This window comes from Cottoperca gobio, chromosome 7, assembly GCF_900634415.1.
Source record: "Cottoperca gobio chromosome 7, fCotGob3.1, whole genome shotgun sequence".
NCBI lineage: Eukaryota > Metazoa > Chordata > Actinopteri > Perciformes > Bovichtidae > Cottoperca > Cottoperca gobio.
Window position 1 is genome coordinate 17,599,275 of NC_041361.1, and position 14,643 is coordinate 17,613,917.

Below are 14,643 nucleotides of genomic sequence, written 5' to 3' on the forward strand. Positions count from 1 at the left end.
AAGGTTAGCGTTACATAATGCCTCATTTGCATAACATGTAATGAAAGAAATGGTCTTAGAGTAAATAATCAACAGGGGAAATCTCATATCTATTAGTTACTTGTTCCCCTGTTCCCCTGTAGTGTCTGGCCTTTTACAGTACAGATCTTTAAAGAGCGTTTTCTCAAACAGAGGCAGAAATCTCCACTTCAGCAGCACTAACCCTAACCCTAACACACTTTCCAGTTTCATTCCTCTCTCTAGTCTAAAGGTTTTTACTGAGAGGTTTCTTAATATATCAAATCGAAGCCTGATCTATATTTAACATTTTATTCCTGAAAACATGGCGAAAATCTATTTTATTTAACATATTTTCTGATTCATAGTGATACAAAGAGATATCCAAAAATACAAATGTTTGACTCCAATATGTCGACAAAAGGAAACAAGAATTTTGAACCTGGCTTTTTTTTATGTTCAGATTTCTCTTCTGGAAATATTACTGTAGAAACATATTTAATAAGGTCGCAATAGCATATTTAAAAAATACAATTTCAGAAAACTTGAAATACAATAAACTGTTTTCTTAATGAGTGTTATCAACTGGGGAAGTTTCATGGAGATCTCTATTAGTGAAGATATATTCTGCTCCTGAGTGTGTGATATTAAAAGGAGCGATGAGGTTCTGACATTCCTCTTTGACTCCCTTTGTCTCATCCCACGCTGCCATCTTTCAACACCAGTTTTGGCATCTTGTTTAAGGACTTCACCCGGACGGGGAAGAATGAAAGAAGTCTCTTGTTTGTCTCTCATCCTCTTCCAATGTGATACCACGTTACATGACACAGTAAGCACGGATTTACCCGTCATGAGATCAAAGAACGAGTCAGGACATGAAAGGCAAAACACATCTCATCGCATCTGACGAAAGATTGGAATGGACGTAGGGGAATGTGTGGGATGCCGGCTCTAATATTCCCAGGAGCCTTAGAGTTTTTACATCCATGTACATACAGTAACCCTAGAATGAGGTTCATTAGAAGAACAGATTCAGTGCAGTGACTCCACAGTGCCACTCACCTGTGGCAGCTGTTTGGAGATGCGTCTGAACACGTGGTAGTAGAGGTCCCAGGCCTGGGTCAGGTCTTTGACGTTTCCAGAGCGCATGTACTTCCTGCACCAGTCCTGAGCCTCCATCAAGTCCCTGCCGTAAGCCTGCAGCACCAAGTGAGACAAACACACTCTGTCTCTGTGCAATGACTCATTCAATTAAAGGAAAATGCTTTGCCAAAGCAGGACCATAAAACTGAATGTCAAGGCATTAAAAAAACACTGTTCCAACTTGATTAATCTAGGATTTCAGTAAGTATTTTGTTTTTTTATAGCGTACATCTGCAAAGGCAGCCTGAATGGAAACATCTGATGCTGCTTGCACAGAGAGCCCCGTAGGGTCACCGCTATGACTTATGGCTGTGGCATAAATAGTCCTGTGTACAAACTCACACTTCATCTGTGGTGATTAAATATAGATCATTCTTACAATGTCTATAAAAACATTCACCCATTGTTTTACAGTTTTAATTTACTGTGTGCTAATGAAGCTTTTTCAACACAACACAAAAAGACTGTGGAAGGGAAAACAAACTCATTTAATACATAAATACAAAGTACATACATAAAGCACATTATTTACATTTCCTCACCTCTCGGGAACTACAAGTAGGACCTGAATCAGGAACTCAGTGTTCCTTTAGTGCATGTGTATTTGAGTTTGCACAGATTAAAGAAACTTTAGTTTAATACGTGGCGTTTAAGACTGTCCTGCGATAGGAGACATGCAGAGGCTTTAGTTTGTGACGTGTGTGAGTTTGAAGACTAAACTATATTCAACCCAACAACCCGAGATGGCACGCACCTGGTTAAAAGAGGTCTCTTTGAGGGTCTGCGGCCCCCTCTCCATCATGGCATGTAGAGGCTCCAGCACAGCAAACATGCCCTTGACGTTGCGCTCGCCAAAGTAAAGACGCGACGCCTCTTCAAGGCCCTCGTGCCACATCTCGTGCCACAAGATGGCCACTCGGATAAGCTCCTCACTCACCTGGATGAAGACAAACAAAGATGAAAAGGTCAGACAGTGCTCTCATACTGCCCCCTCAAAACTCAGAGTTATGAGATCTCAGGCATCTGAGCTTCATGGATAAGATCTACATTTTAGAAATATTAAATACATTTACTGTTTAGAGCAGTTCAACCCAGAGAGGAACATACGAAGCACAAATACCTGCTTTGCAACAGAGGCAGAACATTCATTCTTCTCATAAAGACTTCTACACTACAGTATACAGTAGTGTAGAAGAAGAAGTTCAATTGTTTTGATTTGATTCATGCACATTTTTAATGCTGCAACTTTCTTTTTTTATGGGACCAAAGACGTGAGACGTGAAAAAAACACAAGTAGAAGGATCTTTTGTTCTGAAGTTGATAATTCATGTCAGAATAGTTCAAATCAAAACATTTTAAGTTATCTGATTTAGAGTCGTATGGAGAAGAAGCAACCGAAAAAACTTCTCTGCTGAGAAATAAAAGACAAAACAGAAGGTTGCATTTCCCCCTGAATAATCTTTTCTAATTAGAGGAAGAAGAGAGTAACAATGAATAGAAATGATGAAGTCTCTGTACCATGATGGCCTGCTGAACCAGCGTGTTGCAGTGTTCACACATGTTCTTCAAGATCTTGTTAGCAGCGTTGTGGCGGGCTGTGGTGGTGGACTTGGAGGCCACAGTCAGCGGGTAGATCAACGCCTGGAGGGGAACAGAGAACTATCACTGACCGCACTGCTTTAAGTTACCATGGGAACTGTGTTCATGGTTCTGTCGTGAATGTGCACTCGCAGTAGTGTGGGCAGACGTACTTGGGGATGATACCGTCCGATGTCTGTCAGCAGCTGGTGGATGAGGCGGCCCACCAGGGCTCGAGGAGTGTCAATTCGAGCTATGAGCTGAGGGATCACCTGCACAGGGAGAGAAACGTTGGGAATAAAAACTCGGTAGCTTGTTAAATTCAAAATATAGCATCGTCGCCATAAGTGCTCAAATCAACAAGAACTGACGATATGGAAATCCTATTTTTACCCTTTCCACCAGCTCAAACCCTCTTACTTTAATGGGGACTCATTTAACACACTAGGCTAGCTCCTTGTGTGTGTGTGTGTGTGTGTGTGTGTGTGTGTGTGTGTGTGTGTGTGTTTTACCTGTAGCCAGGTGTCTATTTGAATGGTCTTGATACCCTCCACCAGGCCTTCGTTCACTTCAGGCCAATGACCGTAGTCAAACCACAGAGTCAGAACCCTGAACAGCACAAAAAACAAAAGCAGGAAATGAGATCTTCTTGCCTAATTATTAAGAACAATGACACAGTGCAATCACAAACAACCACCAGAGGTCCTCCTACTTCCACACGCCACATCTGCAGGGTGCCCATGTATATGGGTGCCGTGTGTTTACTTGGACTGCTTTGCCCAGTGTGTGTTAAGGTCATGTCTCTCACCTGAGTGTATCCTGCAGGTTATTGCCTCTGGACAGGGAAATGGAGCGGAAGAAACCTTGAACAGCAGGAACTGTGTAGAGGAGCAACGTCTTCGAGAGGTCCTGTGGAGGGACAGAACACAACAGATGCTTTTTCATGCAAGAAAAAAAAACAAAGCTATAATAGAAAACACACAATACTGTTTACTAAACGTGGGGATGGCAAGATCTGGAGACACTATCATTTAGAGTTCAACATTCTATGGCTGGCCTCCCTTAGTCAATTAGTCGACTAATTGGTTGTTTTGGTGTTAGCCGAGTAGGATTTCTTTAGCAGATTCAACCTTTTTTCATGTTGAATGACTTATTTCCAAGAAACTTATGAGTGGTGCTTCACTATGATTATTTGTGGAGAAATTGAGTTTTACAGATCTGTCGATTAAATCAAACAACCGATTAGTCGATAAAATGTGCCAAAAACAGCTCTACAACATGCATACTGTTAACATAACTGGGACAGCAAAGGTAAAGCAAGTCAGCAAATCTTTAAACTCATATCTTTAAAATGATGATTTAGGAGAAATGATTCCTACCTTGGTTGGACTGGAAGAAGAGGAGAACACTGAATGATTTATGTGGATGGGTGAGACTCTCACCTCACTGGCCTTTTTCTGGCCCGGTGAGGGAACAGGACTGTGGTCAGTGCTGTCCACCTCGCTGTCGCTGTTGCTGGCTTCGCTATTAGCGCTGGCGCCGCTGGCGTGTCGCAGCTTCTTCTTCTCATCACGTCCATGGTTCTGGTGTTTGTAGTGCAGCACCGCCTCAAAGTTCATCACCGCCCAGGCATGCCAGGCCTGCGGAAAGATGAAACAAACTGAGGGATTTATAAGAAGTGGTAACTGGAAATGACGCAGGTTTGTTCATGATGTCTTTTTCTAGTGTACTGAGGGACAGATACGTCCTGCGGGGCTGTAATTATTCTGATCCAAACACATGAGGTGGAGTTGGAGAGGATGGATGGGGAGAGGGTTATGTTTGTGTAGTGACATCTTTGTAGCCTGCAGTACGGGCATGGACTAGAAAAGGCAGCGATGTCAGCTCTTCCATCAGCTCATATCTTTGATGCATCAGAAGAGGCACAATCTGAATATGAAAATAAATGAGCCGCGCACAGACAGAAGCTAAATAAATGATGTTATGACCTGTTTGGGGCAATAAAATGGTTTCTCATGGTGACACGTCAGTGTCAGGGCAACCTCCTGCTGACACAGCTGGGATTTTACTGCGGCCACAGAGTCAAAAGTAAAAGGTTAGACTTAAAAGGGAGATACTGACCTTGTACCAGTTGCGGTCATGCTCAGTGGAATGGCTGTAATACTGCAGAACTTTGGGGATGGTGCTCTCGTTGATGCCCTGCAGACTGAGCTGCCACTCTCCGAGCTTCAGGAAACATCTACAGAGAGAAAGGGGAGAAGATGACAATTCTGCCTGCTTTTCTTCCCATCAAAAATATATTATATCTCCACTTTACTTAAGGAAGACATGCCCAACCTTGTGAGGCATAGATTATGTGTCTCCACCTACATTTATGGAGCTGAATAATATAATGCAACAATAAACACACTTTAATTCCATGTTCAAAATATCATCGCTTAAATCAGCTTATAACCTTGACCTTTAACCACCAAAATATAATCATTAGTTCATCCTTGAGAAATTCCCTGAAGGCGTTCCTGAGATATTGCGTTTACGAGAATGGGACGACGGAGAGACAAAACTAAAATATTATGCTGTCGCCTGCGGGGAGGCATTAAAACCCATCTAAACTGTTTTGAGACCGTAAAAGTTGCTGAGGTCAGAGGGCAATGTTGTTAATAGAAGCTCTGCAGCAACAAACAATTCAACGGCCGCATGACAGCGTTAGCGACGAGGACATAAAGGCACAATTCACAAAGAAAGCTCACCATGAGTTTAGCACTGTGCTTATGTTGTCAATGCTAATAGAGAGTTGGCAGTGGCATTCAGCATCTCAATGGCAGTCCATTAAAAATAAGTGAGATATTGATACACGACTTGGATACCACACACGCATTTATCAAAAGTATTGCTACTGAATGCAGCAGTGCGTTTATCCTCTGAAAGGTTCTGGGATCACATCCGGAGATTTTCAATTATCTGAACCACTTTTCCTTTCATTTAACCTGACAGTGAGCTCTGTGGCATCCCCGAGGAGGACTTAGCTCCATCCTTCATCCTTACAAACACAAATCCTTACAGGAAAATAGCCAAACTAGTTGCGTTTGGCGCGGCCAAGACATATAATTCACATACAACTACACTCAACTGAGCAACTGGCAAGCTCTGTATTGTCGACCCATCCACCAGCAGTCTCTTTCGGGATTACGCAATTTCTTCTGAGTGCTTTTCCATGCGAGCATACAGTTTGGGTTCAGCACGCGATGCCAAACTGTTTCCGTAAACTGGTAACAGGTTGATCTTGTGGGGAAGTAGCAAGAGGAGGATGTGGTGATTGTAGACGTTGGAACAACATGTTTATTCAGAAAGGAGACGCCAGGGTGATTGATCTGAACTAGCAGTGAAAGCAGAGATTGGAGGCGTCCACGTGATTGTGGGGATGCGAGTGTCTGACTGAGCGGTCCAGGTGTGCTCCATACCACACAGCTGACCTGTATTCATGAAAGTGTGTCAGTGCGTCTGGAGAGGACTCGTCCTGACAGACATCATACAGGTGTTTATCCCCCAACATGCATTCCTCAGACAGACAGAGTCTGGAAGATGCAAAAGTGAAAAAAAATTAAAAGCCCTTTCTGCCTGTTGTTAGGCTTTTGTGAGGTCATGTGTGATTTATGAGATGGGAGGGTTGCACATGACTGCTGTGTGTTTGTGCACAGATGAGACTGCTGTGTGATTTACTGTACATAGGATTATACCCGTCTGCTCACAAGGCGCACCTCTGGCTTGTTTTTGAGTCATTCGACCAACACAATGCAGAGCAGTCACACTAAACAAGTACTCGCTCTCTCCTGCACAAACACTCAAATCTAAATTAGACAGTGTTTGATATCCTCCTCAAATATTTTCATGAGCCCACAAGAGCATGCAAACAACTTCTTTGAAGTCACGCCCAGCTATTTTGGGCAATACAAAACTTTCCATTCTCTAATACCCTAAACCAGCATCTGCACACATCTGAGAGTTATTTAAATGTCACATCTTCGGGAATCTGGTGTGTTGACAACTGCTTGAAACAGAATCCAAACTGCATCTTCAGGCACACTACTATTCCAAATGTGACAATATTCTGAATTTGATTTGGATCATGCAAACAGAATATCCCATTTGGATATTCCAGATGTGGTTTCAGATTAAGACGTGTTGGATATGCCCATAGTATATATTTACAGCGCATCTAGAATAAGCTTTTCATTTTGGGTTTTTAAACGCAGTTTGCGAGACACAACGTCTGGCCCGTTTACGACCAGCTCTGTGCGTTGTACCGAAAACCGGTCTGTTCTCAGACATAGCCGTTAACACGTTTGTTTTTCCCCCCAAAACTTGCACAGCGGTGACAACATGGGTTCACCATGGGAGCAACATGACTGCAGTTGGAAAAGGAAGGAAATGTAGGTTTTATAAAGGCCGAAGGTAGCCACAGGACATGGTGTTACACGTTAATCAGAGTATGAACGGCTGCATGTACACATGTACAATGCATGTTCATTGGAATATTCACTTTCATTAGTAGGACTATGGTCTTTTTAGAAATAAGGGATATTTTGTGCATGTAAACATAGTCTGGGAGGCGAGAGGATGATAGTGGAAAGGTGCCAAAGCTGTGCCAGGGCTGTTAGCTGAAGAGCACACCCATTAGGAGAGGTGTGTGTGTGCAAACCAGCAGCACTGTGGAGGAGACACACCTGGTCTGTGATACCTGTAGGCACTGTGCCATGTTTGGTTAGTGATAAGTGGCTGTGTGGGACAAACTGCCAGAAGGGACCATTTTTATTGAGTAGTTTGAGGTGGGAAATTCAGAGAATCTGGCCAGCTTTGAAAAAAGACCACAGGACGCCAATGGACTGGTGAAAAGGTGCTATGCTAGATTGGGTCATGCTCATGGAAAAGAAAGCAGAAGGTACTGTGCACGACCCTGAGTGTTTACAACACGAGGCCACTTTTTCCCTTTCTTCAGCATGTTGCCTTGTGTTTTCTCCGTTGAGCCTGAGCGGGTGTAAGTAGGTTGGCACAGAGGTACTTCTGAGATTCAATACTACTGAGCCACATCTAAATGCTTAATGACACATTGGCATTACTTTGGGAGAATTTTACTTTCCCTCAGGAGCTACACTATTACTGTTATTGTGCTGTTTTTAAACCCTTGTTGTGTTTTTGTTTTTAATACTTGTATATACCAACAACGTGGTCCGAGAGAAACGCCATCCTGATCCTCTACATGTCCTGCAGATATGGCACAATTGACAATAAAGTTGTTTTTGAGTAAAAACCAGAAGGTTTCAGCATTTCATGTTTGCTCCCCTCCTCCTGTCCTTTAGTAGTGAGAACTACAACTTGCTGTATTGTAACATAACTGTGTCTGAGAACTGTTCACTGTCTCACAAAGAAATACTCCTAAATAAAAGAGGAGTTTCTCCATTACTTGTCTACATTCACTTGCTCTACATGACTGATCTCAAATTAATTGCAACATATTTTAGAGATGATGTTAAAATGGATTTGGTCACAAGGATTCGCAGGTTGTACTGATTCAGTGTCGGGGTCGCCTGGATAAGAAATCAAGAAAATGTCAAAACTACTTTGTAGTAATGTGAAACTTAAAGTGTCAAGATTTCAGATTGAGTCCATCATCTCTCTCCATAACAGTCGACTGAAGAGCCTTTGATGGATCAAATGAGAGTGAAAAATGTCAGGGATTATCTCTGCATTGCTAGACATTTGATATCCACCATAGGCCTTTTTCACAGCAGACACTTTGACTTGTCAGAGTAAGAAAAGCACGAGTGTAACTAATAACATTAACAATGTCTCAGTTCTATGTAAGTGTCCCAGTAAGCCAGTGAGACAACATAGACGACAACAACAGGACCCTAAAAACTGAGCCATCTTTCATTGTATTATTTAAACCTGTGCTTTTCCTTCTGTGACATGTGAACGAGCTTTCTGTGCAAAAGGCTCCTGCGGTGCTGAGCTGCTGTTACTGTGCAGACCTGGCCATCAGCTTGTGCAGCTCCTGCTTGTGCTGCTGGTCCTCGGCTGCGATGGCGTGCTGCGCTTGCTGCTGCATCCCTTGCACAAAGTGCTGCATGTGCTGGAAGGCATCAATCTGGAGAGACACAAAACAAATACCAACGGCATGTAAAGACTCCGTGTCATTGAGAGAAATACGCGCTTGTTTGGGGTTCTGGTCCGTTCTGTGATCCCTTTAAACTAAATACAAGCATGTGATTAGGGGTGAGCGGACGGTGTTAAAGTCACTAATGCGCTTGTTGTTATCTACCAGAAGTCAGTCTAATGCAGGACAGTCCAACAACAATTGCCATTATTTTCTACGTATATGTGTATATATATATCAGTGTTGCTGGACTCACTGGAGAAAATCCTCTGCTGTCATGGTTACACTGTTTTTGTTACTTGAATTGACAGTTTGGACAAGTGTGACATGTCTGATCTGAACAAGGGAGACGCAGCCTGTACTACATGCACTGCAGTTTAGGGAAGTTATCCACAGTGGACAAAATGAGGGACAGATATGTGTGAGAGGAGATCCAGATGGAATATTTGCTATGGTCAGCATATTGTATCTTCTTCACATGATTTCAAATGTATGACTAACTTCAAAATGATACATCAGGTAACTAAGGTAGCGATAGACGAGTGTTTTGTTTTGAATCTTTGAAGTTGCTCTCACTTTGTGATGGCCGTAGAATAATGACACAGTTGCCGTTTTGATTGGTTCCCTGTAAACTTTGCTTTCAACAAGTTTCAATGATGTGTTCCACCGGGTAGCCAGTTACCAAAGTTGTCTGTTTCCACTTTAATTTGAAAGATGACTGAAGAATTTGTTTCAGAAACGGTTCAACTCCGATTTATAAATCTTGCCTTTACATATAATCCATTTCCCCTGATAGATGACCCACTTTGCATGGTTTTCACATAGCAGCACCCCACTCATAGCAAGTGTGATGAGTGACCAATGGATGCATCCTTTCCAGCTGTGTGTGTGTGTGTATTCCAATTTGACTGGTGAGCAATGCAGCTGGCTCCTGAAAAGCTTAATCTCACACTTACCTAAATCCCCTAATGAGACCTGAACTCTGGAGCCACAAACACTATTCAACACCTGGCAATAAATATGGGTGTGTTTATGTGTGTTTGGAGGGTTGTATACTGTATGTCAAAGGGTGTGTGGTAGACAAATGGCACAGGGCAGAGCGCTTCAATCCTAGTCTGCTCTGGTGAAACCTGCAGTGGGATGTTAGGTAACCACTGCCGGCAGTGGGAAGTTTGTGCTGGACGCTCAGCAACAGAAAGCACAAATCGTTCTGAAAAAACATTTATTAGTGCCGGTATTAAGTGAGGCTTACTTCATCCACTTTTGCCATGGATACAAAAGATTAATAATAACAACATTAACCTTAATGTAACAGGCTTTTATAAAGGAAGATTCAAACCTCTCAGAAGTTACATAAGACTTCAAGGTAATGAATGCAAATTCAGTCAACCTGCAATATTTCTGAAATACTGTAACTCACTAATCGTTGCCTGATATTACATTTTTACAATCCAGAACTGCTGTTAGGAGCCCAAAAGAAAAAGAAAACTTCAACAGTAATGAACTAACTTCTATACTCATATGTTAATAGTTTGGGTTAACTTTAGTTGGGCAGCTGTTTCAATTCTTAATGTCGACTTTAACATCAGATCCTGACAGGCCTTTCTGAAAGCAAAGTTACACAACATAACTATACAGCAATGCACTTAATATAACAGTGCGCTTCAAATTGTCGAATTAAACTTAGTTTAATTGTATGCTTAAAGTTTACTGTGGATGTCATACAAATACAATTTATTTTTAATATCTTCTATTTTTGTTTTTTATTTGGTATGCTATTCGTAGCTGTAATTACTGTCGTTTTATTATTTTTATGTTTGTTTTTCAGAGGCTTTTTAAGTGTATTGTTATGTAAAAAGAACAAGCTACAATAAATATACATGTTTTCTTCCAGGAACTATTTTATAATGGTTACTCAGTCATTTTTAATAATCACAGAACACCTGGTGGGACTTAACTTAACTGTCCAATGCCGAGGCTGGTTGCAATTTCAATTTTCCTTTTTACAGATGCAATTTGTTGGTGTTAATGTTTCTCAGGCCGTTTCCCTTACAATGCAAAATTAATGACATGTTTACATGTCACTAATGTTCCAGTAATTTAAGCCGTCTGCATCTGGCATATTTAAAACTCAGATTGTTGCTTCATGTTGCTCTAAAAATGTCCATATAAAAGTAATAACTATCAGAACTCTTCAAAAGCTGACATGTTGCCCTTTGTTGTTCGTCGAAAAGCAACAAACACAAATGTACAAAATGTTAATTATAAACCATCGACTCAACTCAACACGTTTGTTTGCTCCTACCTTGCGGGCACTTTTCCACATGTACTTCATATACGCGTAGGTGACGTGCGGGTGGGCTGTGGGCAGCGGGTGATCAAGCTGCTTGGAGGGGTCGACACCCAGAAGGAGCACCAGGGTCTTATGGGCCAGTGCCTGGAGGGAGCAAATTAATCAACAGAGGGTTTACAGTTCAATAAGAGGTTTTTAGGGAGCCCAAGGCAATACAAGCTTGATTTAATTTCTACCTTGATACGATTAAGATTATTCTGCAAGACACTACGAGGACATTTTTTCGGACTTCCCTTAACCCATATTCATTGAAATACAGAGGACCATCTCTTTGGAACAACCTACTTCCATCACTACAATCTACAAAGTTGTTCAACAAACGACTTTAATTAGGAAAGATTTATAACACGTCATGGATTTCATTGTAATGCATCTCAACTTGTTAACAAACTTCTAAGTATACTGCACATTTCTATAAATGTATTACTGCTTAAAAAAGCAAATAGGTCAGTGCATGAGTAAGTGCTAAAGATGGTGTGAATAAGGAACATTTGAAAAGAAAGAAAATCTTAATGGTGTCATTTTTTCCAACACCTCGTAATTACATTTCCTGCTACGTTTGACGTTGGCCAATCACATCTTGTTTTTGAGTTGGGGATTCTGGCATTCCATGTGTGTGTGTGTGTGTGTGTGTGTGTGTGTGTGTGTGTGTGTGTGTGTGTGTGTGTGTGTGTGTGTGTGTGTGTGTGTGTGTGTGTGTGTTTAAATGCCATAAAAGTGTGCAGAAAGAAAATCTGGCCGATTGTCTGCAGTCCCTTGCAATCAATTAGAACAACAGTGAGGTAAAGGATGGAAAATTGCACCACTTTAATTGTGCAGATATGCAGGCTCAGGTTTCTAAACAGTGTGATTGAGAGTGCTGCGTTACGTTCATTAGGGCCAATTTAAAACAGGTTGAAATGAAGTTTGAATTTCATGGCTGGAGTTCATGGTTGCACTTAACTGCGTCAGAGCTCGACTTCCCTTTTCCGTTTGACATAGACTGATTTAATCAACTCTGATTTATTCCTCCTGACTGTTATGGGATTATAATTAATCATGCTTGATCAGGGGTCAGATTAGAGAATACTGAGGGGCTTTGTACAAATATATCAATGTACTGACCAGGCGTCCGCTCTTGCCACAGAGGCTGGCATACTTCAACCAAGTCCTCATGTCCTCATGGGGGCTGATGACAAGCGATCTGACCATCAGGATCCTTTGCCAGTCCTCTACGATCCGCTGACAACCCTGGAGAAAAACACAAAAATCACAAGGGACAGACTGTTAAACGCATTCCGCCTTTGTTACTCCCTTCAAAGAGAGGAACCTACTCGTTAAACTCAAGAGAATGAACACACGTGAGAGAGGGTGCAGTTGAAACCCGGGGGGGCAGCTATTACTACAAGAGGTCCCTGTCTTAAATATGTTCACACGCGAGTACAAGTTCATGTGCCAGAACAACCCCACAAACACAGGTATGTATTCATAAGTATGTAAGTAAGTACCATTAGGTGACTTTCTCTATTCACTATTCTCCTAACTGCAACCTCGACCTCATTGTTGTGATATAAAACAGAAGACGACTGCGGAGAAATCTGACTGATGGAAAAATATAAATGAGCATGTGCTGTGTAATCCTCTCTGTAGGATCTGAATTGAAGACAAATCTACAGGGGGTAGACAATGTAATATAAACATTTCATCATGTAACTTGATTCTAATTACAAACACTGCTACGGGGAGGTGCCGCATTAGGTTGCATGGCAACTAGCACAACACCACTAACAAAGACTTTCAAAGATAACACAACACATCTTTCTGTCTGAGGTGGGGAATTAGTTTGAAGTCCTTTTAATTAAGGGACCAGTTCGTAAGATTTTTGTTTTCTTCTTTTCTTCTCCTTTCCTTTGTATTTTATTGTCCCCCCCCCCCCCCTGTGAGTTGTGTTCTTAATAAAGTCTGAATTGAAATGATTTACTGGCAGTGAGGTTTGCAGATTGCAACTAACTCAAAAGCCCACCGCTCACCCCTCCTTTTACAAGCGTGTAGAGAGCCTAAGCTGGCTGCAGATAACGTAAAGATTCAAAAGGCCCTCTCTAGAGCCAGAGTTTGGTTTGTCCGTTCTAGGCTACTGTAGAAAGAAACATGGCGGTACAACATGTTCCTGCAAGAGGACCCAATCCTTATTTAGACATTAAGGGCTCATAGGGTGGTGATGGCCTAGTGGTCTGGTGGTACGCCTACCAAACCGGAAGGTTCAGGCTGCCACCTGGGCAAGGTACTTAACCCTGCTCCAGGGAGACTGTAGTTAGTTCACTGCAAGTCGCTCTGCATAAGAGCGTCTGCTAAATGACCTGTAAAAAATATTAAGCTACCGAAAACACAATAATACTGATTATACACTAATGAAACCATTATAATGAATATTGTATCCCACTTTTGTGACTATATCCCCCTAAATCCTACACTCTGCCCCTTTAGCTGTTGACCTTATCTGACACCTGTTTGCTCTATTCCATATATGGTTAAAGTATGTCAGGCCTTCTCTAGTAAGCAAAGGTTGAGTGTAGAATCAAATACTGCAATTCCTGAAGTAGGCTTAACATGATGGGATAAGGTGCTGAGTGCAGGTAGAATCAGGCAGAAGCTATGTTCAGTGATTAGAAGTTTAGTCTGGGTTTAACTGCAAGAGATTACTGATCCTTCTGCTGAGAAGCTACAAGGAAGTGCTAAATTATCCAGTTCACACAGTTGTTCCTTTCCTCAGAGCGAAAGGAACAACTGTGTATCATTGGGGGCGTCATGGTGGACAGGTGGTCTAAAACGTGTAACCGCAACGTACGTAGGTCTGCCTCTTCAATGTGTAGCATCGACTAAGGGTAAAGAACAAACAAACTAAACACTGTGTATAGTTGGTATTCTAAATACCAAACCGCCTGCCGTCGATGAGTAGGAATGTCACAACTTTACACACACCAGGCTCACGCACTCACCGCAATAATGTTCATGTATTTCAGGCGCAAAGAAATTCTTTGTAACATAGGTCACAGGGGTCAGGGCTGCAGGCACTCTTTGTCCGCAATTCACCGCTAAAAGTTAAACTATTACCAACTTTTAGTTTGGCTGCACTTTGAGGATCAAACGGCCACAGCTTTGCATCGGCGTTACGGTCAATCTTCTGCAAACTATTCATGTGTGACGCGCTGGATGCTGGGTTAATAAATGGAATAGGCCCAATAAGTGTGAGGTAAATTGTTGAAAAATGCGTGTGTAGAGGAGCACATGGAGTAAAGGAAGAGGAGAAGTTAGAACCAATGTTTGGTTTTTTTACTTTTTCTAAGAAGAAAGTCTCACGATTTGCATTAGTGAACAAAAGAAGATCAATAGTTTTGAACAGCAATTTACAGCTGAGGGTCAAACATTCAAACTCATCTCA

At 41.9% G+C, this 14,643-nt stretch overlaps 1 protein-coding gene across 3 annotated transcripts in view; it reads right to left on the bottom strand.

Annotated features, from left to right (window-relative positions):
• mtor (mechanistic target of rapamycin kinase) overlaps window positions 1-14,643 on the bottom strand; it is an 85,982-nt gene that overhangs the window by 9,791 nt on the left and 61,548 nt on the right. For 2 of the 3 annotated variants that reach the window (XM_029435367.1, XM_029435369.1), the window contains exons 35-45: window positions 12,330-12,455; window positions 11,178-11,309; window positions 8,748-8,863; window positions 4,840-4,957; window positions 4,098-4,358; window positions 3,527-3,627; window positions 3,231-3,327; window positions 2,892-2,990; window positions 2,659-2,781; window positions 1,895-2,077; window positions 1,060-1,194 (exon numbers count right to left, since the gene is read on the bottom strand). In XM_029435367.1, the coding sequence (XP_029291227.1) occupies window positions 1,060-1,194; window positions 1,895-2,077; window positions 2,659-2,781; window positions 2,892-2,990; window positions 3,231-3,327; window positions 3,527-3,627; window positions 4,098-4,358; window positions 4,840-4,957; window positions 8,748-8,863; window positions 11,178-11,309; window positions 12,330-12,455 (1,491 nt within the window). The remainder of the gene's footprint in view (window positions 1-1,059; window positions 1,195-1,894; window positions 2,078-2,658; window positions 2,782-2,891; window positions 2,991-3,230; window positions 3,328-3,526; window positions 3,628-4,097; window positions 4,359-4,839; window positions 4,958-8,747; window positions 8,864-11,177; window positions 11,310-12,329; window positions 12,456-14,643) is intronic. The other variant, XM_029435368.1, reaches the window with a different exon arrangement.